Source organism: Dasypus novemcinctus, chromosome X (genome assembly GCF_030445035.2).
Source record: "Dasypus novemcinctus isolate mDasNov1 chromosome X, mDasNov1.1.hap2, whole genome shotgun sequence".
NCBI lineage: Eukaryota > Metazoa > Chordata > Mammalia > Cingulata > Dasypodidae > Dasypus > Dasypus novemcinctus.
In genome coordinates this window covers 130,230,527-130,257,405 of record NC_080704.1, presented here as the reverse complement: position 1 = coordinate 130,257,405, position 26,879 = coordinate 130,230,527, and the positions used below count along the sequence as shown (strand labels likewise).

At 43.1% G+C, this 26,879-nt stretch overlaps 1 protein-coding gene and 1 non-coding gene across 3 annotated transcripts in view; both read left to right on the top strand.

Annotated features, from left to right (window-relative positions):
- The window catches only part of TMEM255A (transmembrane protein 255A), a 49,953-nt gene that overhangs the window by 12,740 nt on the left and 10,334 nt on the right, over positions 1 to 26,879 (top strand). The window contains exons 3-8 of one of the 2 annotated variants that reach the window (XM_004461006.5): positions 3,172 to 3,234; positions 5,466 to 5,555; positions 11,056 to 11,124; positions 12,697 to 12,768; positions 13,195 to 13,283; positions 20,277 to 20,439. In XM_004461006.5, coding sequence (XP_004461063.1) covers positions 3,172 to 3,234; positions 5,466 to 5,555; positions 11,056 to 11,124; positions 12,697 to 12,768; positions 13,195 to 13,283; positions 20,277 to 20,439 — 546 coding nt within the window. The remainder of the gene's footprint in view (positions 1 to 3,171; positions 3,235 to 5,465; positions 5,556 to 11,055; positions 11,125 to 12,696; positions 12,769 to 13,194; positions 13,284 to 20,276; positions 20,440 to 26,879) is intronic. The other variant, XM_004461007.5, reaches the window with a different exon arrangement.
- LOC111764761 (U6 spliceosomal RNA) lies at positions 12,019 to 12,126 on the top strand. Its single transcript, XR_002797289.1, has one exon. It is a non-coding gene; the product is annotated as a U6 spliceosomal RNA (small nuclear RNA).

Sequence of the window (26,879 nt, the reverse complement as noted above, 5' to 3'; positions counted from 1 at the left end):
AATTTTCTTTTTCAACAAGTGGAGGGCAGCCAAAACAAAGCAAACTGGTTATTTGTTCAGGTAATGGAGGTCCAAAATTTCGAACATTACATTATTCTTTGCTGCTTTCAAGGGGTAACCACAGAGCTTACCTTTCTGAGGCCTCAGGAGAGCAAATGACGAATTAGAAGCAGCTGCCCATTTTCCAAAAATGATGATTATTAGTTTTTCCTTCTTTATTTTCAACTCCTCAGCTCTTTCTCAAACAGGGCTTCTCATTCCATCCCTGCAAAGAACTTCTTTCCTATTCCTTGAAGGTTACTATTCTGCTAACACTGGCCGCAAACGCGGCAAGATGTTACTGAAGGAACACCGGCTGGTAGGGGACCTGCAGGCTAGTCCCTGGCCCTACTATTAACTTGCTGTAAGAGGAGACAATTCCATACAATTCTGTGGCCTCTATTTTGCTGTCTATCAAATGGAAATGATATCAGCTCTGCCAAACTCCATAGCATCCTTGTGATCAAAATGGGGCAAAAGTTCTTCTTTACTTAAAATACTATTCAAATGTAAGGTAGCATTATGGACACTGGTGAGTTCATTAACCTGTCATCCAGGTGAGTGAATTCTTCCAGGCACGATTTGATAGATACTAGTTCCCTGTCTGATGAACTCTATCCATCCTTGAGCCCATGTTAAAAGGCTTCCTCCTCTGTGAAACCTTAGACCTAATATTTAGTTAGCAGCCTACATACTACATACTTCAGCTCAACTAATCCTCACTGCCCCACTATTTGGTAGGTATTATGACAATCCCCGTTTTATAGATGAGGAAATTGAAACACTAAGAAGTCAAGGGACTGGCCCAGCGTCACGCAGTGCATAAGTAGCTGAGCCAGGGATATAATCCTGAATGAATTATTCCCTGCTCCTATATCAACTTATATTTCACATGTGGTCCTTAACCCACAGTCTTTCTCTCCTTCACTAGACTGTGAGTTACTGGAAGACAGGGGCCACGCCTTCTTATTCATCTCTGTCTCAGAGCTTTACAATGCTTGGCACATAGAGGTGTTTAATGGCTGTTAGAAAATCAAATGGAATGAAATAGAATGGAATGGAAGGGAAGGGAAGGGAATTGGATAAAGTAACTGGCTAGCCTGGGATTCCCAGTCCTGTAGTGCCTTGTCTTTCCAGTTAATACCACAAGGCTCTAGCTCACCTCTGCTGATCCCTACCATTAGAGTGTTATTTGAGAGTGTCAGAAACAGTGAGTGTCTTTGCTTCCTGTCTTAGCACAAAAACTGCTGTAAAGGTTCAAGAGTCTTTCAGTGAATATCTGTGGAAGCTAATGAACTATTCAGTTAAAGGACTTATTTTCCATGTAAGAAGCTGCTTCCAAATTTCTCTCAATCTCCACAAGTGGTACAGACTGTCATCAGCACAGACTATTCATGGAATTCCTCCTAAAAGACACAAAAAGATGTGGAACATATGGGCGGTTGGAGATAAGAGAAGACAAGGAAACTCGCTTGTCATGAAACAGAGCAAATAATAATAGGGTTTTCCAGTTCAAATCAGGTTAGAGCTGTTCAAAAATGTCTTAAAAATAGTGATGATAATCACTAGAACAATAATATTTATTGAGCGTTTACTATGTGTCAGACAGTGTGAAAATTTCTTTGAATATATCATCCTATTTAATCCTCACAAAACCATACGAGGTAGCCACCACTATGGTCCACATTTTACAGCTTAAGAAACTGAGGTTAAGAGAGGTTAATCGGTTCGTTCAAAGAAGAGCCGGGGTTGGAACTCAGACTAGTCTGATACCAGGTTTGAATGAGTATACTTAATGGCAATACTTTTAATTACATTTGAAATAAGACCACCTGGGAGACGGGAATATCTGAGCTGTCAAATGAGGGTATTCTCGGTAGTCTTGAGTGGTATGGAATAGTTTGTCCTTTCTTGCTTCCACCTCATGCACTTCAGCTTCTGTTTCCCAAGAGGGGTTGCTGACTAAGCAGCCCTGCAGAATGAGTCCCTTGAACTTTACATTCGTTCCTTCCCTTCATGCTCTCTCATTCTTAGGATTCTGCCATAATCACCCAGTCCCCGTACACTGATCCACCAAGCTCCTGCCGAGCCCTTGGGTCCATCAGATGTCCAAGCCTAGCTGTCAGATGCCCCTTACCAGACTTGGGGGCCTCTGACTGAAATAGAAATTCCCCTGTGAGCCAAGGGGAAGACTGAAGATAGAAACCCAGTCCATTAGTGAGGTTAAAGAGAAATGTAACTACATCACTGAACTTGTGTTAAGATTTATTGGTCCATTGTCACCACTTTTTACTTCTTCAATTTTCATCTCCATCACCAGCCATTGGTTAGTGATCATTTTCAGCAGAGACTGGCAGACTCAGTCCACTAATGGCAGAGCTGAGAGAGCACTGAGATCTGCTGCAGCAAGCCATCATCCTAGCCACTTAGACATAGAAATTGTTTTCCAAGGTTTTACACTGCCATTTCTGTTCACCATTTAATGAATGCTTTCTGTCCATAAATGAAGCAGTGATGGAAGAAGAGGTGAATAAGTGCTAACATAAATTGCAGTGGGTCAACCACAAATATAGGCGTTCAAAAAAATTCCTTTTTTTCTTTTCTTTTCTTTTCTTTTCTTTTTTATTTAGTCTGGGTTGTTAAGGTGCTTGCTGATTTCTAAAGTACTTCCTGGGTTTGATTAGTGTGCCAGATGCATCAAAAAGTGCTACTGCAAACCTTTATTTTGTAATCCATGCATCAGAGCAGAAGGACTCTTTTCAAAAAAGAGAAAGGCTATTAGAGTATATCGCTTTCATCCTTATATGTCTCTTACAGACTCACCAGTCACATTCTAGGTAATGGAAATTGAAATAGGAAGGCTCTGAAAAAACTATGGTTGACCTTTACCTTTAGTTTCTGGGCATGTGAGTTTCTTTTTAGGTGCGATTCATATCTACAAGGAATAAATAGCAAATGGTGGTGGGGGGAACACTTTTATTGTACATGCTATGTTGGTGTAAGTAATAACTGCATGTGGCTTTAGCATCTGTACCCCAGTTATTTTCCATTACCCTACACCAGGAGGTGGAATGCTTGTGTGGTCAGGCTGACCGTTTTCCTACATGCTATGTTTGCCCTGTTGCTTTGTAGCTTGGCTTTGGATCATTCCTTGGAATCATCGGATCAAACCTTGTTGAGAACAAACGACAGATGGTAAGTTTTCATCAATATAGAATAAAGTTATTCATCTGAAAAAGTCCAACATTTATATGAATAAGTAACACATTTCTTGAGGTTATACCAATTGGGCCACAAAAGAAACTGCTCCTTTGCTTTTTTTCCCTAAGCCCCCAGGGAATTTGTTTTACAGATTTACAGAACAAAGCCTGGTGAACAGGATTTGTTCTCATCTTGCCTGATGCTTGCTCAGTGGCCTTGCCAGTCTCCTTAAGCCATGGGGATAGAATATTATGGATCTTGCCCTTTGCTTTCCTCCTCACTCCCAACGGAGAGTTAAAGCTGTAGGGTCGAGCTACTGTCCTTGCCTAGAATGCCTTTCTTCTGTGATTTCTGTTGCTGCAGCCTTGGCTTATCAGTGACCTTTGCACCTTCCTCTCTGATACGTAACTTTTTGGGAAAGTTTTCACAGAGAGCTCCTGCCTTTTGGGAGATTACAAACTAGGAGGCTTTGATTAAGAGAACAAGTGTCCTGGGGACCCATAGAAAACAAAATAAAATTATGAAACCAGCCCAAGGTATTTCCATTACCCATAAGTTCAAAGCTATGTATGTTGTTAAGGTTGAAAGGAAGGATGGGTATAAAACCGGAGACGTTGCTTAGAAAATTCCATGTTGTAATGGAGGCCCACAAGGGCAAGCTGTTGTATTTCCCTGGCTTCGTCTCAGAAGGTGTCCTGGAGGGCAAAGGAAGAAGGTACTACCCGAATTGCAAGCATTTTGCAGTTTTATAGGCTTGTAAATCAAGATGCCTGGTGAGTGGTCAGATGGCAGACTGATTAGGTTTCCCCTGGACATGTCTCTGTGGCAATACAACTTTGATAATGGGGTCTATTTAACAGCAAGTTTAATCAGATAATGTAATAGCTCCTGGAACAGAGAACTCTGACCATATGTTCTCCCCCAGCAATGTGGGGAATCACCCTCAGGGGAGTTCTAATAGTGTTCTTCTTCCATTTCACCTGGACTCCCCACCCTTGCCAGTTGTGTTTGCACTTTGGGCTTAAATTATTCAAAATAATGGGGGAGTTTTAATTGTAGAGCTGATCACAGCATAGCTAATAATGCCAATTTCATGAAATCATTCATCCATTATTTAACAATTCTCCGCAGTGCTGCAAAGTGAGATTTATGGGGAGAGGTTTCTGAACAAATACCAAAGGAGGTAAACATATCCTCCTAGCCTGTTGAGCTGGGCGAATCCTAGGGTGACTTGATTTTGATTTCCTCCTTTTTCTTGGAGAGCATCTTAACAGCATTTATTTCTCCCTCTTTCACCCCAGACATCCTAAGGAAGAAAAACACTGACTCCATCTTGTTCTGAGGGTCTATAGAGGTGTATGTGGGTTCAGAGAGCAGCTATCCCTGCCCCCTGGAAACACCCGCCACCCACATCAGGCTATAGTACCATGTTTGTATATAGAGGACAACTTATTAGGAAATTTTCTATCTAACATGACCAGAGATTAGGGCAGTTTGGTTCGAGCAAACATTTCTCTTACTTGAAGTAAGTTTCCATATATAACGCACAGAATTGATCAGTTTCAGAGAATTCAACCTTTGTAAAATGTCCTTGACATTTAAGTCTTAATAAGTTTGATGTCCTCTTTCTTCAAAGCTTCAGAAAGTCACCTAGGGTTGTGCAGGCCCTCAGAATCATTCCTATCTTTATCAGTGCCCCCTGTACCATTGTGTAGCAGTGTGAGTGGTTGGAAAGAACACTGGACTGGGATTTAGCAGACACCAGACTTTTCCATAGACAAGAGGGTGGCCCTGGGCACACCACTCTCTCCCTCTTTGCCTCAGTTTCCACATAAAATAGGAGGATGGACAACATGATGTCAAAGGTCCAATACCATTCTGAGTTTGAGGATGGAAGAGCCACACAGTCAAATTCCTCCATGGATAGCATGCTGGATAGCAGCAAGTCTCCTCTTCATTTGGTGCTCACAGAGTGAATTTCTCAGCTTGCCCTGAAAATGTAAAAAGTGCTGCATTGACCTCTTCTCTGCCTTAGGCCCATCCACCACCTCCCCCCCCCCCCCCCCCCCCGCCATGGCACTCATTCTTCCTGATTGGAAAGAGCATCCCTATGGGGTGATAGGCCAGAGTTCTACCTTGGCAGGCAACCTCTTGGGGATCACGTGGTCTCCAAAGGAGCAAGAGTGGAAAACTAACAGACACTTTTTGTTTTGTTGCCCCCACAGCTGGTAGCTTCTATCGTCTTCATCAGCTTTGGTGTGATTGCTGCCTTTTGCTGTGCTATAGTCGATGGTGTCTTTGCTGCCAGACACATTGTGAGTATTTTCAGTCTGGGGTTCAAGTGAGGCTTCACTGAGTGCATGCTAGATATTCAGCACTGCTCTGAGTGCTGTTAGGGCTATAGAAGAGGGAAAAGACAGCATCCTTGCTCTAAGTTGCTTGTAGTCAAGAGGAAGACACTGATGGCTACACGGGTATCTAAAGAACTGGGATAAACTGGCAGGCAGACTTTAAGTAGTTTATTGTGGACTCCAGAGGTCAGAGAAAGCTTCCCAGTGGAGGTGGGGCTGGAGTCAGACTTTTCAAGTGTGGGTAAAATTTAGAAAGGCAAAGACATTGAGGCCAGTTCGAACTCAGAACCAATATGGTATGTTGGGCCGTGGAAGGGAAGGGTGTGAGCATTAGGAAGCCACATGACCTCCTGAGAGACTTTAAGATTTCAACAGCTGATCTCCCCTTCCATAGCAACAAGAACAGGCTGTGAGGTCAGGGTCACCATTTCTCAGATTCCTGAACTTTGCTGTCCCTCCAGCAATGGTTGGAAAGCAGTGATGTGATTGGGGGTCCAGAGTAAGCCCCCAAACTAGAATCTTTTCACTCAGAGCTCAGTCCTGGAGCTCAGGGGCTTAATGCTTCCTGCGCTGGAGAAACTGTGCCTTGAGTAAGGTCCTAAAGCCCAAACTTGTGTTCCTTCTCTGGAAGACCTGGGACTAAGGGCATTCCCATTTGGCTTTCTAGAGGAGCTTTTGCACCTCTTTCAGTGCATTCTACCTCATACTATTCCATACATCTCACCTAAGGCCATCTTCTCCATTAACTACAGTAGGTATAGTGCCTAGGACCAATAATACTTTTAGGGGCCCGTGAAAAATGTTATCACTTTGCTTTCAAATAAAAAAAAAACAATGAGTTTTTGGTTGAGAAAAAAAGTTTTAACATGTGATATAAATATACTTGTCTTAAAAATAAATAAATAAATATATTTGTCTTTATACCACTATAATAATAAGATATAATTAAAATAAATAAAACATATAATTTTTAATATTGTTTTAATGGAGGAAGAGGCCCATGAGGGCAAAAGTGCCTAGGGCACAGGAAGTCATAATGTAGCTCTGATCTGGCCCACAAATGAAAATCAAGAGTGAGCCATAGCAACTTGCCGAGATCCCAGAACAAACACAAATACCCATTTTTTTAAAAAAGTGAACCAACATGAAAAATGAAAGTGTCAAATGAACTAGTCGAAAGTTATGTTTTATAAAACAATTGCATTGGTGGAGCAGGTGCAGCGCAGTAGTTGAGTGCACACTTCACGTGTACGAGGTCCCGGGTTCAATCCCTGGTACCTCCTAAAAAAATTGAATTGGTGCAAAATCGTATTATCAGAATATTTTTTGGATCAAATGGTATTTTGTTCCATTTCAATCACTGGCTAATTGTTAAGGTCACCCTGAGGAAATGTCTTCGGTGTAGTTGGCTCTGGGGAAGGATGATTTGAGACAGTATTATTTCAGTTTTGATCCTCCCATTCTTGTACCTTCTCTCCCAGACATAAGAGTCAGTCCTTCAATTGCATGCCAAGATAAGAGGAATCCTCATGGGCAGCTTCTGAAATGGCATCTTAGGAGATAATTTCTGGGCAGAGGGCAAAATATGGGGAGGGAGAGAAAGGCCCTTTGCCTGATTTTCTTTCAGGGAAAGGGAATATAAATGTAGGTCCCTATCTCAGACCCATCCTTTCTGACCTTAGCTGTGAGCAGTCATCTTTATTCTTCATCTTCTTAAAAAAGCAAAAAACACATCAGTAGCTTCTAACATTCATAATCCCACCACTCTAACATAGCAGTTCTTTTCATTTTTGCATATTGCCCTCTGAGCAAATACCTATTTTTGTAGCATCATTACAGTCAATCATGATAGGCATGCTATTTTATATTCAACAGGAACCATCTTGATAACAATAATTCCTTGTTTTTGTGTAGTGCCCTTAGTTTTTTCAATGTGCCATTACATCTATTATCTCATGTCAGACCCACAACAGTCCTGTGAGATACGTAAGGTGGGCATTATTATCCCCCTTTAACAAGCAGTATTCACTTTGAGGCAATCTCCATGGCAACATAGGCCTAGTGCTCGAGAAGCCCACAGTAGATTTTGATAGCATTGTGAACTAAAATGGCTTCCTCCTTTTTCCTCCTCCTCCTCCTCTTAATGTTATTTTTTGAAAGAAAACAGGTTTATTGAGATATAATTTGCATACCATACAATTCACCCATTTAAAGCCTACAGTTCAATAGTGTTTAATATATTCAGATATGTAAAATCAATACCACAGTGAATTTTAGAATATTCATAACCTCAAAAAGCAAACTTGTACGCTTTAGCTATCACCTCCCTTTCTTCCCATTCCCCCCCAGCCCTAAGCAACAACTAATCTACTTTCTTTCTCTATAGATTTCCCTATCCTGGGTATTTCATGTGAATTATATCATATAATATGAAGTCCTTTGTGAATGGCTTCTTTCACTTAGCATAGCGTTTTCAAGTTTCCTCCAAATTGCAGCATGAATCAGTACTTCGTTCTTTTTTTATAGTCAAATAATATTCCATTTTATGGATATACCACATTTTGTTTATGCATTCATCAGTTGGTGGACATTTGAGTTGTCTCCACTTTTTGGCTATTATGAAGAATGCTGCTATAAACATTTATTTTCAAGTGTTTGTATGGACATATATTTTCATTTCTCCTGGGTATATACCTAGGAGCAGAATGGCTAGGTTATATATTAACTCTTGGTTTAATCATTTGACAAACTGCCAGACTGTTTTCCAAAATGGCCACATCATTTTTATATTCTCACCAGCAAGTTATGAGGGTTCTGATTTTTCATCAACACTTGTTATTATTTGACCTTTTTATTACAGCCACCCTAGTGTGTGTGAAGTAATGTTTCATTGGTTTTTCTAAAAAAACATTTATTCTTTTTCTTAAGATTTATTTTTATTTCTTTCCCTCCCCCTCCCCCCACCCCAGTTGTCTGTTCTCTGTGTCCATTTTGCTGCATGTTCTTCTTTTGCCCGCTTCTGTTGTTGTCAGCGGCACAGGAATCTGTGTCTCTTTCTGTTGAGCCATCTTGCTGCATCAGCTCTCTGTGTGTGGGGCGCCATTCCTGGGCAGGCTGCACTTTCTTTCGCGCTGGGCAGCTCTCCTTACGGGGCACACTCCTTGCGTGTGGGACTCCCCTACGTGGGGACACCCCTGCGTGGCAGGGCACTCCTTGCACGCATCAGCACTGCACGTGGGCCAGCTCCACACGGGTCAAGGAGGCCTGGGGTTTGAATTGCGGACCTCCCGTGTGGTAGGCAGACGCCCTAACCACTGGGCCAAATCCACTTCCCTCACTGTGGTTTTGATTTGTTTTTCCCTGACACTCCTAAAGTTTTTATCACAAGCTTCAATCAAAGGCAAAAGCCAAAAATCCAAGTTATATTTACTGGAAGCTTCCTTTAATGACCACCTCCCTGCCTCTGACTTTAAACCTTCTGTACCTCATACAGTTCCATAGCCTTCAGTATAACACTTGATTCAGGGGCTTGGGGTAACGCTGGATAAATCGTTAAGAAAGCATTTCTGCTTACAATGTACCTGTCCTAAGATATCTGCAGTCATCACTGGCACCCAGAGAGTTTTGAGGAAGGAGGCTTTACCAATCTGCGGTGATATCCATCAGCCAACTTAAATGAAAGGCATATTGGGACCCTGTCACCGCTTTGGTGGGTAAAGCCAGCCTTTCCTGTTATTGAGGCCCTTTATTATCATCTTGCCCCGATCCTTTGGCTTAGGTGAATATGAGCTTCCCCTTAAGACCTACCTTCTTACACACCCCTCTATATGCATCTCGTACCCTCTCTGCCTTGTCTTATGCATCCTTTCTCCTCTCCCTCATATAAACACAACTAGCTGTGAAAGTCACTTTCTTGTGCCAAAGTTTCCTCCTCTACCAAATAGATAGACTTGTAACCTCTTTCCCAAAGTTAACATGAAAATGAAATGAAATAATGGGTATAAATATACCCTGTAGAGGGCCTGGCACAGAGTAGACATTCAACATAAAGCAATTCCCATTTCCATGCCTTCACACCTTAGGTGGTGGGCCTCCAGATTAAAAGGGTTGCCGAACCCTGACTGAGTGGACCTTTCTCCACTTCCCAACTGCCTGAGTGGATTCCTCCTCCAGGCTCTCAGTGCAGAATAGCAGGCTGAGGCAGCAAATGGGCAACCACTACTATGTTTGTCTTCATTTTGGGCAGTTAGTGGCCACATGTTTGTTGCCAAACCAGGAGGTCAGGAGGTCGATGACCAGCACGCTGAGCCTCCCCTTCCAGCAGGATAAAAATGACTTCTGTCATTACCCAAACATGGAAAATAAATTCTGCCAGTGAGCTTGAGAAACCTTTCCAACCTGACTTCAGATGAAGCCAACAGGGCAATGCACTTTCAGAACGTTGAGCAGGCAGGAGCTTGATGTAGAAGTAGCTTATTTAAAATCCCAGGTAGGGCGGCAGTCTAGGAGGCAGGAGGTCCTTGGGCACCTGTACTCACCAGGATTATTGGAAATAGTGAGAAAAGTGGGAGCAGTACAGAGGAACAGGCAATAGACAAAGACCCTCTGCAAGGGCACTTCTGTCAACCCCCCTGAGGTCAGTTGGCAGATATTACTGGCTGTGTCCTAGCCTGCCTTTGGCAGTAGCCCCCTACCACTCTGGGGATGTTCAGCATTAGCCCTGGAAGTGAAGAGCACCCCCTGCCCCCAAGCTTCCAGGCATTTCTGGCTTGTGTCTGCCTGTTCCACTCCAACCCCCATGCCTGAGAGCTCCTTCACCAGGAAGCTGACCAAGCCCGCAGGGTGCATCAACTGTCCTTGGCCCCATGTTAGTTTTCTGGGTTTTCGCAGTATTTTTGGAGTTTACCATCTTTATCTAATCTGTGTGGTTGAGTGAAAATGGCTCACAGTTCAACTGAGTTAAAAATCTACAACAGTCTCAGTAGCTGCCCATCCCCCTGGGGCTTGTTTCCTGAGCTTTTCCTTCTGAAGAAGCTGTGGAAATGACAGCAGAGAGTACATGTCAGCCTGCCCTAACCCTGTCCCGAGGTGATAATGAGACCTTATTGTTGGAGCTGGCCTCACTCTCCTTGAGAGTGTGATGTTGCAATAACCTGGAGTTTTGAATCTTGTTCCCTGGGTACTCTGCAAGAAGACAAAGACCAGAAGTAAAAGAATACTGGAGAGGAAATTTCCCTATTTCTCATTAACCAGGTACCCCAATACAAAGCAGTGCAGTTTATTAGAGCAGTTTTGTCTGATCTTCAGGTTTTCAAACTCCCTAGATCGGCAACTTTCAGAAATTAACCTAACCCACTGCCTGCTCTAGGGTGAGTGTGTATGGTCAAATCTTTTATTACCAGAGCACCTGCTGTTTTTATTTTCCAAAGCCAAAACCCCTTTGGTTTGGTATTTCCCTTTCTAGGATCTGAAACCACTCTATGCTAACCGGTGCCACTATGTCCCGAAGACATCCCAGAAAGAAGCTGAGGAGGTGAGCTAGAATGGACCTGCATGTCTTGCCTCTTGGGGAAAGTCTCCTGTTCTTTTACTCCTTTTAACTGGCCTAAGTTTGCTGCTAGGAGCTATACCTGATTTGTTCAGAGGGTCAGAGCACAGTGCTAATGAGGCCATAGGTTGGAACCTCAAGAGACCTAATCAGATTCACTTTGTTCCATGGCCATAGGCTTACCTCTGACCCTAGCCAGCAGCCTTCCAGTGTGTGGCTTTGATCCCAAGAGGGTCACATGAGAGTACCAAGGCCACAGAACTTGCCCATCCCCCATCTCTGTGGATAATGGTTCAGTTGCCTGGACTTGGAGCTCAACTGGAAGCCAGAGCCCCAGCAAAGCCCTAAGCCTGGACTAGGAAGGTGGAGCCTATGTCCCACATATGGGAGAGGTCTGGAGGCCAAACAAGGGGAATTGAGAAGTCTGGTCAGCTTTGAGGCTCTAGGGAGGCTTGGACTGCCGACCTGGTCCCCTTCGCCACATCTCCAAGAGGTCAACGTAATTGGGCTTGGGTGGGCACATTGAAAGTATCTCCCTCCTGACCCACACAGCTCTCCTTGTGCAATATATCAATCCAGGAAGAACTAGAGGCAGTGCACAGTGATGATTCCAGGTCACTTTTGGTGGGCTTTCATTTCAATACACAATAATCCTCCCCAAAAGAGAGGTTCCTTTGTATGAAACGTTATCATATGCTTCCAGAAACCTTGACAGTTTGATACTCTATTAGCCTCATATTGAAAGTGAATCCTGCAAAGAATAGTCAGAAAAAGTGGTAAACTTGTGATTGGGTGGAGAAAAGAGAGGCAAGTGGATGTACAATGGCCACTGTGTTGCACAACTTTAAGGGAAGTCATTTTACATAAAATATGATGTGAGTGCTCACTTTGGCAGAACATATACAAAAAATTGGAACGATACAGAGAAGATTAGCATGGCCCCTGCACAAGGATGACACACAAATTCGTGAAGTGTTTCATATTTTTAAATAAAAAGGGAGGGGGAGGAAAAAATATGATGTGAATGGAGCCCTTGGAGTTAGATAAAGTGATGGCTCTGTTCCAAAGGGCATCATGGCAAATACTTCTTTTGTGGTGGCTCCACCATCCACTTGCCTCCCTTTTCTCCTCCCAACCACAAGTTTAGCATTTTGCTAAATATTGACAGGTTAGCAAAAAGAATGGAAATGTGTATGTGGCCAGCAGCTTATCAGAAAGGCAGTGAACATTTGGGTGAAGAATCCAATAGAGAAAAAAGTGACTGTTTCCCATGAATATTCTCTATAACAGAGCAAAACAGATTTCTAAGCACTTTATTGCATCAGTAGTGGGGAGAGAGCCTGGAAATTCTCTTTCAAACAAAAGATGGTAAATGGATATTAAAATTTTTAATTAAAAACTTTTTTGCAAACTCAAGATGGATTAAATGTCATTGTTATTCTCTTGATTTTGTGATGATTGCTTTTTGTTGTTAATCTGGTGACTGTAAAAATAATAATGACTTCCATAGGTTCACTTGTAACCCTGGTCCCCCTAACCCTATTTTTCCTGTATAAGGTCATAAGTTCCTCAACCAAAAATTCTCCTTCTGCGAGGGTTATGAGGAACCTTACCCAGACAGCTAGAGAGGTACTATTGTACTTCAGAGTGCATGTGACGGCCCCTCTGTCTTCCTTCCCACCTGATCCTCTTTCCTCTGTACCCTGATTTCCCCTTCCTTCCCTCTTATCCTCATTTCCAACAATCCATTCGATCTTCCATCCTCTATCTGTCCTTCTGCTGGTCCTTCCTCTTCTCCATCTCTACCCTTCAGGGATGGGGCACTGAGGGCTGAGGCTGAGGCTGGACACGAGTCCAGGTCCACAGGGACTTGCAAGGCTCATGCGCAAGCTCAGCCAGCCCCCTGATCAGCCTCATCCCTCCCATGCGTTTTGGTGTGTTTGTTTGACAGCCATGTTTACCATCTCCATCAGTCACTAACTTGCATTTCCAACTCCAGAGAGTCCTGCTTCCCATCCACTGCCAGCTCATCTCCTCACTGTTGTCTGCCCTCAGGTGAACTGCCCTCACCTCAGCCGTGGATTCTGCACTCCTCGCATCCGGGGCAACACCTGCTTCTGCTGTGACCTCTACAACTGTGGCAAGTAAGTTTTGAGCCCCCAGGCATAGAAATAATGATTTAATCAAGATGGACACTAGAAAGACTGAGGTGAGGGAGGGTGTGCATGGTGCAGTAGGGACCAGAGAAGTAAAAGGCATTGGCCTGTCACCAAACTTCAGCATTACCTGCCCTCTCTGAGCCAGGCACCATGCTAGGCACTTTCACACACTTGATCTCATTCTTCCTTACCTATGAGGAATGTAGAATTATTATCACCATTTTACATAGGAGAGAGAGGCTCAGAGGAAACAGTTAAGTAGCCCAAGGTCACACAGAGCTTGAAAGTAGATTCAGTCCCACTCTGTCTGAGAATTGGTAGATTCAAATCCAGCTCTGAGACCAAGTTCAACAACATTCAGCAAATACTTATTGACACCTTCTCTGTGTCTGGCTCTGTTATAGACCCTGGAGATTCAGCAGTGAATAAAACAAAGTGCTTGCCATATGGACTTTATATTCTAGTAAAGGGGACAGTCAATTAACACACAAATATTAATATATAATATAAAATCAGAACTCTGAAGAAAAATGAAATGGGAGACAGCTGGTGATAAGATGGGAGGAGGGTGCTATGTGAGGTAGAGTAGTCAGGGAAGGTTTCTGTGAGAAGGTAACATTTATGCAGAGATTCAAACAAAGCAAGAGGACAACTCAAGAAGATAGCTGCTGGGAAAAGAGTATTTGAAGCAGAGGGAACAGCAAATGCAAAAGCCCTGAGGCAGGAGTGGGCTTGATGCTGGTTCTGCTACAACCTCTCTGGGTCTCTGCCTTCCAGTTGCTGAAAGTCATTTGTTCTTGCTTTCAAAGCATTTTTAGGTGCTAGGAACAGAGACTGCCACTAAGGAGCTTACAGACTAGTAGGAAATAGAGACGTGTGAACAGTTGCTGGCAATATGGTAATAAGTATAGGGGGGATCAGTAGATGTACTGGATATACAGAAGTCAAATTTTCAAACAAGGAGGAGAGGCAATGTCAAGGAGGAGGTGATATGGGAGTTGAAATTTAAAGGATGTATATGGAGTTAGGGGGCAGAGGTGGAAACGGTATTCTGGCATTCCAGGCAGTTGTCAAGAGATGGGGAGTGGGGATAGTTACAGAAGGTGTGGTGGGAGATGCAGCAGAGATGTAGCCAGAGGTCAGATCATAGAGGGTCCACAGGCCATAGAAAGGACTTTGGACTTGACCCTATAGGCAACTGGGAGCCATTGAATGGTGCAGCATGGAAGGTTTGAGTGGTAGGAGACTGGTGGCAGCTAGGAGGCTGAAGAGAATGTAGCTTAGAATAAGACAACAAAAAGCAGGAAATAGATTTGAGAGCAGTTTAGAAGGCAGCATTGACAGGAATGTGTGAGCAGGTGATGCAGAGCATGAGTGAACACCCTTCTATGGGGGCTGTGTCAGCCCAGTGCCTGTCCATGCATGTAGTTTCTTCAAGCTCCCAGTTCAGGACTGCCGAGGGCCAAGGGAGGGGCGGGCAGAGGACGACTGCATGGAGCTAGACCCCTCCTCACTCACATTCCCCACTCTGGGTATTTGGCGGCCCATTTATCTGGCTTGAGGATTGCGATCTGACAGGCTGGAGGAAGAGAAGAGAGGGGGGAATTCACACCAGCCTTCCATTTACTTTGCTAATCCTAGTCTCACCTCATTTAAAGGTTTGGCAGTGAAGGAAGAGAAATTTAAAGACTCAAAAGAGGTTTGGGGATTTTCGGGGGGAGGGGCGGGGTTCAATTATTCACACTGTAACAATAACTAACACATGTAAAGGCCTGAAGGTCAGTAAGAGCTGGCTGTAAGGCACTTCCTGAGTCCAGCCTTCCAAAATTGATCAAATGAATGTAATAGAGTTCCTAGGGGCACTGGGATTATATTGCCAACTTGCCTCTTGCCTCCCTTTATCCCTCTCTCCTCTGCCCTGTCCTTCTCTCTTTATCCCCTCCCTTTTCTTCTACCCCTCCTTCTTGCCATCCTCTTGCCTTCAACTCCTTGATACTCTCTTCCCTCTCCCTGGCCTGCTCCCCTCTCCTTTGCCATTCCACAGCCTCCCGGTGGGAGGGGGCCCTGGGAGCTGGCAAACTGGTCCTGAGATGAAGAAGAGGAGAGGAGGCCAAGTGAAAGGGTGGAGATGTGGTTCCTCACAGACACAGCTTTCTTTTTGCAAATAGGTGTGCTCCTGAAAAAAGGTCTGAATGAACCAAATCCTACTTTCAATTCCATTTAGCTGAACCCTTTGGTGAATATATTCTTTTGAAAGTGGAGACTCAAGCCCAATTTATCTTTCTGTCAATCTGAACTTCATAGTAACAGACTTTCTTACTTTCTTAAAACAAGTGATACCAGTATTGGCTTCGAGGCTCCAAGGGAATTTTGTGAGGAGCTGCACTAATCCCTAGGCTCCCTAAAGGCAGGGAACATCCCTTAATCTTTCCTATATCCCCACCCCCATGCCCCAGCACAGGGCCAGGCTTGAGTGGGGAGTTCATGGAAAAGGAATGACATTTGTTAAGAATGGAAAAAAGAATAACTCCCTTTTCACCAGGTAAATAAAATATTGGACTGGATGGAGAGGGATCATGGGGATGCTGCCTCTCAAGTCTGGAAAGGGTTTTCACCTGACTGGTACCTGGAGGTCAAGGCCAGGCATCTCTCAAAGCTCTTTGCCAGGTCTGCAGTACTAAGATTCCAAGGGCAAAGTCACTGGAAAAGGCCTTGCTTCAGCTTTTCATCAGGAAACAGTTCCACTAGGTCATAAAACAAAACTGTGAGACTTAAGAGGTGATGATCCCACAATAAAGGGAAAAGATTTTTTTTCACCTGAGGCATTTTCCAACCCACTCCCAAAGAGACCTAAACTCAAGGCCTAAATATAGCTAGCAACAAGCATTCTGAGGCACAGAGACCTTAATTTTGCCAAATGTGTATTTGTTTTCCTCACACAAGACCTATTTTTAATCAATTGCCAGCTCCTCCAGTCCATTTCCTGGAAAGGAGGCCAAGAGAGAAAAAAGTGGGAACAAAAACATTAGGCAGTCATTTGTACAGTGCTACAGAAACAGAGTTTCTACTGTCCCCTTGAACCCACAGAACTTCTTTGACGTCAGGGATGGTGAGGTTTTAATACCAAACATAGATTATTCCATTTAGCCTTGTGCAGGAAGGTGGCTTTCTCCAGGACACAGCTCCTCAGCAGCTGCCTTTCAGAATAGTTCAGGCTTTCATCCACTCACTTACCCTTGAAGAGGACAAGTCAATATCACCAGTTTTTGATGAGTAACCTAAAGAAAATGAAAGGAAATGGGGTGGTTTGTGAAGTGCTTCAACTTGTAACAAAATGAAGGAAGATATCTTACTTTCATTTATTCCTTCCCTTGACAAATGTTTATTGAGCTCCTACTATATGCCAGGGACTCTTCTAGGCACTAGAAGAATATGTATCTTTAAGACAGAGTTTTGCTCTTAAGGAGTTCAATTTACCAGGGGGATTTGGGGGGAGAGTGGCTTAGACCCATATACAGAATACAGGCAATGAGAGAGGTATGCACAGAGGCTGCCCATGGCTACTACCTGTCCACCAAGAGTGGGTGGATCGTTCTGGGCCCCTATTGAAGACAGAAGATGAGATGCCCTCCTACCTGCCTTATCCAAGTCCTGCTGCCTCCTACTTTGTTAACTGTGGACTGAAACAAAGAGATGATCCGTTTTTCCAGGCTCGCCCAGTAAATTGAGAGGAAGGGAGCAAAAGCCCATATTGGGCAATCGCTCACAGGATCAATGTGATGCTCCATCTTTGAACTCAGTTACTCATTCACCAAGTATTTATTGTTGACTTTTGACATTTCTACCAGTGTGCTGGGCAGTGAGGGAGGCACAAAATAAACGTAACAGATTGAACCTTACCTTCAAAAAGTTTCCTTCAAAAAGTTAGACAAACCATGTCTAAATTGGCTGTGGCTGTAGCTTCAGCACCCAGCGCAATATTCAGCCCTGAGTAGGATCTCAATAAACACTAAGTAAATGAATAGCTGAATGACTAACATATGCAAAGTGCCAAATTAAGAGGGCCAGACTGTCTGAGGCTGAGGGAGTCCAGGGAAAAAGTAAATGAATGGGCACTGGAGTCCTTGAAGCAGGCACTAAAAGAGATGGATATTGAGGATTTGAGCCACAGAAGAGATTATGACAAGCAGAGAACAGAGGGCAGTACCTTCTACACATTGGGAGAAATCTGACCAAAGGTTTGGAATTAGTACCCAGCATGGCTAGTTTGGGGCTTCTAAGGACCCCAGCTTGGCTGGAGTGTGGACTCCATTTGGGGGCCAGATCATAGCAAGCCTCAACTGAGGAATTTGGACTTTTCCCTGAAGGTAATGGAGAATCATGGAAGGGTTTTGATTAAATGAATGACATAGTTAAAGAAATGCTTTAGGAAGATTAATCTGACAGTGGTAGTGGTGTCTGGCAAGAGAGGCTTAAGGTGTTGGGGGTGGGAGTAGTGGGAATGAAAAAGATGGAATTTCAGAGGAAGATCTGCCCAGAGCCTGAACCCAGTGAAATAATGAATCTCAAACAGAAACAAGCTGCATTAATTTGCTGAACTCTGAATCATATGGAAACATTTCTTTTGCTTCATGATTCGGTTGAAATAAGTTTTTAAAGAATATCTGCTGAACTCATTCTAACTGAAACCAAAGATATATTCTCTAAAGCTACTAAATATCTTTAAACTGACACCTAACCTAGCCCTGTGTTGTGGTCTGTGTCTTTCAAGATTTCATACCTTTAAGAATAGGAGTCAAAGGTTTGAATCATGTTGCCAGGGACTGGCTTTTAGATGGCAAAATATAGCTATATGGTTTTTTTGGGGGGGCAGGGTAAGCGGGTTATTATGTGCTGGGGCACTGCTTTCATGCCTTCTCTCAGAGAAGTTAGGGAAGTTACTCATGATCAGACAGCAAGTGAAAGATCCAGGATTCAAAGGCAGTCTAACTCCAGAGTCTGCCATGCTGTACTGCCCAGCTCTCTGTATTACCAGCCTACCCTGAGTGTATCAGGAGGTAGGCAAAGATAATTTGGAGGAGATCAGAAGCTGACTCCCAAGCCCCAACGTGTCTACCTCCCACCCTTGCCTCTGCCACCCCACACTCACCCCGACTCAGGCCTATGCATTGCAGGGGCTAGTGCTTGTACAGCTGTGCCTTGTTTGGGCAGTAAGTAATTTGTGTTTCCTCCCTGCCCCATCCCCAGGACCAAGCACAGTGTCACCTAATTGGAGACACTCAGTGTATGCTTATGGATGGTCTCTTCAGCTATGTGCTTGAAAATACTGAAATCCAATGCAAATTCTGATAAGTTGAAACATGCTTAAAATTCCACTGTGGAAACCTACTATTTTAAACAGTGGGCCTCAAACATTACTGAACTTGTTCACACAGATTGCTGAGCCCCACCCCAGGATTCTGCCACGTTCACTAGGACTGGTGCTGGGCCTAGGAATCTGCATGTTTAATAGTCTCTTTCTCAAAGACACATACACACCCACACACAGACACCTACAGACAGACTCAGACACACATAAATAACACACACACACAGGCAGGCACACATAGATACACACACCGAAGATTATGATGCAGTCTGTCCTTTACACTGGTTTCAATTCCTCCAGAGAAACACCGATTTAAAAGAATCATAAGATAAATTCATCTGTAAAGCAGAGAAGTTTTTCTCTCATGTGAATAATCACTCCCTGATTTATTTTGGAAGTAAACCTTGCATTATTTATTATTTATTTATTCATTGATTTTTCATTTTCAATGTTCTTCCAGAAAAAGAGTCACATATAATAGCCATACTGATGCCAGGGTATTTGACTGTGGCTTTACTTTTATAAACCACAGTTATTTTTAGATCTAGTATTAATTCTGGGGTGGGGCACACTTTAAACCAGTTTGTAATATCCAGGACAGGAACTTTCATTTAATTCCTTCAGCAGGTATTTGTGTAGAACTAGCTTATGTGTCAAACACAGCAGTGACCAAAACGAACCAAGTTCCTGCCTTCATGGAGTTCATATTCAAGTTGGACAAACAATTATGAAGTAGACACATCTGTAACTTATTTTCATGTAAAAACGAGTGCTACGGAAGAATTAGAGAAGGGTAATGTGCTAGAGTGTGCTGGGGAGGAGGTGGGTGTGTCTTTGGACTGTGTTTTCAGGGAAAGCCTCTCTAAGGAGGTGATATTTGGGTTTTGTGCAGCAGCTCAGCTTCAGTTCTCTATTGAGGCATTGGCTTTGTTTGTTTGTTTGCTTGCTTGCTTGATTTTTGTTTTGTTTTGCAAGGGGAAACACTGAAGTCTCTGAAGTTTGAATTCAGGTCCCAGCTCTACCCCTTATGACTTGGCAAAGTACCTTAACCTCTTTGTACTTTAGTTTCCTCATCTGTAAAATGGGGACAGTGATAGTACTTATCTCAGAGAGGTATTGGAATGATCTGCAGCACTGTCCAGTAGAGCTTTCTGCAATGATGGAAATATCCTACAATCTGCTTTCTCCAATACAGCAGTCACTAGCCACATGTGGCTAGTGAGAGCTTGAAATGCGTTTGATGAGACAGAACAACTGACTTTTTAATTTTATTTAATTTTAATTCATTTAAATTTAAGAAGCCACATGTGTCTAGTAGCTATCGGATTGGACAGATTTAATGAACTCACATATGTAGAGTGCTTAGCACAGGGCCTGGCACATAGCAAGTGTCAATAAATGCTATCTAGGATTTGTGTTGGCACTGGTAACAAGTGTTCCTCTAGCAGGCAGGAGTTTCCCCCTCTGGATAAACAGCACTCATGGCTAAGATGTCCCTTACAATAGTGCCCTACCTGCCCACCTGTCTTTTTGCTTGAACAGCACGGTAGCCAGAGTCCTAGGGATCCTGCTCCCTGGGGACTGACTGGGGTGCCCTCCTCTCTGTCCAGCCGGGTGGAGATCACTGGTGGCTACTATGAATACATCGATGTCAGCAGCTGCCAGGACATCATCCACCTCTACCACCTGCTGTGGTCCGCCACCATCCTCAACATTGTCGGCCTGTTCCTGGGCATCATCACTGCCGCTGTCCTCGGAGGTTTTAAGGACATGGTAAGGAAGGAAGTGAACTTCCCCTTCCACGGAGGCCCCTGTTGAGGGTGGGGGTGGGGCGAGGCTAGGTGGCTGGGGGCAATGGAGACCCATATTTTGAAGGGAGGAAACAGAAGCCAGAATGAATGCACCTAGGTAAAGAATGTAGCTGTCTTCGAAGCATCGTGAGTCGAAGGAGCCAAGGAATGTCATCAGTTGGCAAATATTTCTTATTAACACGAGTTTACCTGTGTCCTTGAGTCCTTGAGGCAAATCTGGGAGGGAGGTGGGGGGGTGTTCTCAATTCTGTTCATACTGGTTATGCAAACACAGCCTTTAAGAGTTCCCCCCACCCCCACCCCCACATACACTTTTTAAAGAATTTTTTAAAGATTTATTGATTTCTCCTCACACCCCTCCCTCATTGTCTGCTCTCTGTGTCCATTCGCTGTGCATTCTTTTGTGTCTGCTTGTCTTCTCTTTAGGAATCAGAGTGGGAAAGAGGTGCTCAATCTCTTGCGCCACCTCAGCTCCCTGGTCTACTGCATCTCTTATTGTCTCTCCTCTGTGTCTCTTTTTGTTGTGTCATCCTGCTGTGCCAGCTCACCATGTGGGCCAGCTTGCCTTCACCGGGAGGCCCCGGGAATCAAACCCAGGACCTTCCATATGGTAGACAGGAACCCAATCACTTGAGCCACATCCACTTCCCCCGCCACACACATACACTTTTAACAGAAAACTTTTGGGGGTAGTTTTTCTCCCTAACAGACTTTGGGAGAAAAGGAAGGAGAGAGGTTTTGTTTTGTTTTGTTTTTAGTTACAGGTAAGGTTACTGTTAGTCTCCCCCTCCCTAGGGATCTAATCCTGGAGTTTATCCAGAAAGAACGTCTGGGTTCCTGTCATTTTGCATTTGAAGGGCCAGCCCTAGGCTAAGCTGCTTGCCAGGTCTTGCATTCATCCTCAACCTCAGCCTCCCCATGTTCCCTTTCCTCCCTTTCAAAGCTTTTTTTTATATTCATATGTGTGTCTGCAAAGGCACATCAGCACCAGTAGTTGCTCTGCAATGGTGGGCTCTCCTTTTCCTTGACTTTTAAAGCATTTCTAAACATTTATTTGCTTATTTAATAAACCCTGATCTCTAATTATAGAAGGAAAGCTTTAGAGCTATGGTTCTCAGCATGACTTCACATTAGAATCCTCTGAAATGCTTAAAAAGAAAAACCAAACAAAGAAAAACAAACAAACATATGCATGAGCTCCTCCTCCAGAGATTCTGATATAATTGGTCAAGTCATCAAGATTGCTAGATAATTCTGCTCTTCAGTCAGGGTTGCTTACCACTGCCTTAAAGGAATGTCCCACATCTATTCAGGAAATTATTTTGTGCCTAAAAGGGGCTATTTTTTTTTTACTCCAAAAATGAAGCCCCTGGCTGTGTCTGTCCCATTTTGGGGTCCCTGAGAAATAGGAACCTGAAAGGCAGTTTTTAATTTGACTCGGCACTGTTAAAAGGGTGGATAATGGAAAAATGCAAGGTTGAGTAGGACAAAGGGAAAAAGGGAAAACCTCTGCCTGTTGGAGTAGTAAGTCTCCAACAGAACTGGACTGGTTGGAAGGATTGAGTGATCCCCAAGGTGAGCCTAAGTCAAGAGGAATCCTGTCCCCACTCAAGTCTATTTGTCTCTCTTTTTTCTCTCTCTTTCTCATATACACATTTCTCATTCCCACTCGGCTCTTCCCACTGTGGGAAGCTCCAGGACTAAGGAGTAGAGAAAACATCCACATAGGTAGGGTCCTAGAAGGGAGAAGGGATTCCTATAAATATGGGCCTGAGGGAGCTTGGGAGTGAGAGAGTTGTGGACAAGCTGATTTTGAGTTGGGGCTTCCCTTTGTTCTTGGAGAGTTTCCCCTGGGGGCAAGTGAAAGCAGAAGTACTGTATAGAATCTGGGCCACTGAGACTGGGAGAGAAGCTCCCTGCCTTGGAGTTGGCCAATTGAGGAGAACAGGACATTGGGACAGGGTGTTAAATGTTCTCTGAATTGTTCCCTAGAGCTTTCAGGCTTGGATGGCAGAGCTACTCTGATGCACAAATGGAGTAGGTGGTGGCTACTTGGTGGGCTCTATGGGGTTCCTACAAGGCTTCTGCCCTCCCCAGTGATACCACTATATGTAATAGTGATAAAATTTCCATCATTTTTGATTCCTTACTTTAAAATAGGCATTGTCCTTTTTCTCCTTGTTCACTTTCAAAATGTATTGAAAAAAGAAAAAAGCTAACATGCCACAGAGGTGTTAATACTTGAGTTACTAACCACTCAGTGTGGACTTGATAAAATCCTTTTCCATTATGACAGAAGGAATTGGGATTAGAGGGCAAAGGGTAGTTGTGGAAGACAGGGAGGGTGGAGGCTGGATGGACACTTTTCTTCAAGAAATTTGTGGAAGTTGGAAGGAAGTAGGGGAGTGTGAAGGTGGTGTGCTAAGGAATATAGTCCTGCCAAGCTTTCAGCCTTAGCTTCAGACCCGTTTCCCCTCACTGTGCTTCCCTTTTAAAAAATACAGGGGTAGTTTATATAATATAAAATTTATTAAGTCTACAATTAATTGGTATTTAGTACATTTGCAATGTTGTACACCATCACCTCCAGAACTTTTTCATCACCCCAAAAGGAAACCCTTTACCCATTAAGCAGTTACTTCGCATTCCCCCTCCCTTCAGCCCCTGGTAAACACTAATCTGCTTTCTGTCTCTATGGATTTACCTAGTCTGGATATTTCAGATAAATGGACTCTCACAATATATGACCTTTTGTTCCTGGAATCTTTCACTTAGCAGAATGTTTTTGAGGCCCAGCTGCATTATAGCATGTGTCAATACTTCATTCCTTTTCATGGCTAAATTGTATTCTATTGAATGGATATACCACATTTATTTGTCCATTAATCCACTGATGGACATTTGGGTTGTTTCCACCTTTTGGCTCTTGTGAATAATGCTGCTGTGAACACTCGTGTATAAGTATCTGTTTGAGTCCCTGTTTTCAATTATTTGGGGTATATACCTAGGAGTGGAATTGTTGGATCATATGGGAAATCTGTTTAACTTTTTGAGGAACTGCCCAACTATTTTCCACAGCAGCTGTACCATTTTCTATTCCCATCAGCATTGCACAAGGGTTCCAATCTCTCCACACTCTAGCCTCAGGAGCACTTGTTATTTTCCTTTTTAAATTTTATTCTGTATCCATCCCAGTGAGAGTAAAGTGGTACCTCATTTATGGTTTTGATTTGCATTTCCCTGATAAGTAAAGATGTCGAGCATCTTGTCATGTGACTGTTGGCCATATGTATAACTTCTTTGGCAAAATGTCTATTCAAGTCCTTTGCCCATTTAAAAATTTTTTTTTGTCTTTTTTGTTGCTGAGTTGCAGGGTTTCCTTATATTTCCTGGATTCTTGACCTTTAGCAGATACATGACTTTCACATATTTTCTCCCATTCTATGGGTTGTCTTTTCACTTTCTTTGATGCCCAAACATTTTTTTAAAACTAAGTTCAATTTATCTATTTTTTCTACTGTTGTTTGTACTTTTGGTGTCATATCTTAGAATCCATTGCTGAAACCAAATGTCATGGAGATTTACCCTTCTGTTAACTTCTAAGAGTGTTACAGTTTTTGTTTTTACATGTCTTTGATACATTTTGAGTTAATTTTTTATATGGTATAAATTAGGGGTCCTGCTTCATCCTTTTGCTTGTGGATGTCCAGTTTTCCCAGCACCATTTGTTGAAGAGACTATTCTTTCCCCATTGATTGGTCTTGATATCCTTGTCGGAAATCAATTTACCTTTGATGCATGGGTTTATTTCTAGAACCTCAATTTCACCATGGTCTTTGATCTCTAGAGGAAAAAGTGTTGATGGTCTTCCTAATAGGTGGCAGTAATGATCCTTTACTGTCTACAAAGGGCTTTTGCACAATTACTTTATTCGATCCTCACCACTACCACTACCTTATGAGGTAAATTACTATCCCCATTTGCCAGATTAGGAAACAAGCCAAGAGAGGTCAAGTGAGTTGCCCAGAGTTAAATAGCGGAGCTGGGACTGGAGCCCAGATTTATCAGATGCCAGAGCCTTTGCTCTTTCTAACCCATACCAGCTGCCCTTAACAAATATTTGGATAGCCCTTTCTGATTCTACAACTGCTTTAACAGACATTGTCTCTTTTGTTTAGTTGCTTTAATTTAGGACAAATTGAAGGTGAATTGTTTCCAACTGTTGTGAGCTGCATTAGCAGTAAGGGAGGAGACCCAGAGAAGTACCAAGCATCATCAAAACCAAGCTTGGCAAATCAGTTAAGGACCAGTGGGGAAAATGAAAGCAGTGATCAGGAGACCAGATATTTGATTCATGAGGTGAGAGAATATCAGTGGGGATATAGGATGGTGGCAACCAAGGAGGAAGCATTAGTTTGATCATGTTCCTTAAAATGAGAACATGGTGTAGAAAGTCCCAGAACATCAATCAGGTGAGTCTAAACAAAATCCCTCAGCCTGGGTCCACATATATTTGGTGATTTGTGGCATGCTTCCTGGGGTCTGAAGGGAGGCCCTAGGATTCCAGCTGATGGAAGTCATTCCCAGGGAGTGAGGAGAGGAGTCAAGGGCTGTGAACTGGCAGGCTTCTACAGAATTGGCCAGGAGCCACCATTTCCAGAATTGTGGGATCCTGAAAGGAAAAAGGATACCTTCCTTCCCAGTCCAGAGGTGCTTGGTAAAAAAGATCTTAATACAGAAATATTTGATGAAGTATTTATTGATGGAAGATATAAGGATTTGAGATGAATCTTTAAAAGGTGGCTATCTCTTGCCATTTTCTCCTAATTGGTGTCTCTGGTTTGGAGTAAACTTGGGAGGAATAAAAGTGGCATGAACTTTCCAAAGTTCATAATCACTGTCTCAGAATAAACACACTTTTGTCCAGGCAAGATTGCCTTCACAGTTTCTTGTGCAACCTAGTAACCTTTTGTTTTACTGGAGCTCAGAATGCTACTGAGCAATAGGAGGGGTCTCACAACTTAAGCCCCAGAATTTTAACAGAAATACACACACTCTCCTGCATATATATACAAATATATATGTCTCAATTTATTGTAAAATCAGGATGAATGATTTAAAATACAACCAGACCATTCTTTTGGGCCACCTCTTTTCTCCCTTAGCTGCCTGATTCTTCAACCTCGTTCCCCTTCTCTCCTTCTTTCTCTTTCTTCCTTGTCTCCCTGTGTGTCTCCTCCCCCGATTCTCTTCTCTTCAGTGGCCTCCCTGTGTTCATTCACTCTTCCTCTCATACTTTCTTCTGTGTTTCTTTCTCTGTAATATGCACCTTCCTTTCAAACATTTCCTGGACCTCTGGCCCCACTGCACACATAAAACCTCTTGTAGATATAGTCTACATTGCGTGATTGTTTCTCAATAGTTAGGCTTAGTTTATTTGCACAGAAGAACTGGTTTCATTTTGCAAGAGCTGGAGGGTGTGTTTTTAACTGATAGGAGGCCAAGGAAACTTGATTTCTGGAACCTCCCCAGGGAGGAAATTTCTTTTTTAGAATTCTCGTGGAATTCTAAAAAGGTAAGGGCATTTCTGAGTGCTCTTCCACTGTAAGGAAGGCAGCCCTCAGAATGGTCAAGATCTCAGCCCTGTCCCACACATGAGCAAGGCTGACAAATATTGCTTTAGTTGTCTGTGAGCTGCATTGTAATTACTGAGGTTTGTAGCTCTTCAAACCTCCTAGAGATGTAAACAGTAACCCACTCCAAGGAAGACAGTGACAGAACTGTGTTCAAACTTGCTGTAAGGGTGTTTCCCCTGCCAACACACTAACATGGTTGCCTGTGCCGCTGCCAAAGTCTGCCCACACACTTTCATCACTTCAGAGGAAGCTTCTGCTCTCCATTAATATGGAGTAGACATGTACCAGAGAGAAGACACAACATTTTATAGACAGCCCTCGATTATCCACATGACTGGAAGAGGTGCCAATGACAGAGAAGATGGGAAAAAAATATTTACTTCACTCCTTAACCCACATGGCACTCATAATGTACAAACCACAGTATTGCTTGGGAACTAATGAGCAGTTGTGACTTCCTTTAGCACTGCTTTGGCCCTGACCATCCTGGACAACTTCTTATAAACCCTTTGTGATCCAACATATTTTTCTCACAGCAAGAGCAATAGCCTATTCAGCCTCTATGTGATATTACATATATTGGGTCTTTTTCTTTACTTTTAAATTTTTGTTGTTTTTTATTTAAGTCACGTAAACACTTCTTTCAACTTTTTCAGAGGTTTGAATTTTTCAAAATTAAAAAGGTTGGGGGAAATGACACAAATAATACATGTTAGCTGTAAAAACTTTGCAGTATTTAGGGTAGAAAATGAAGAGACCCATTTAC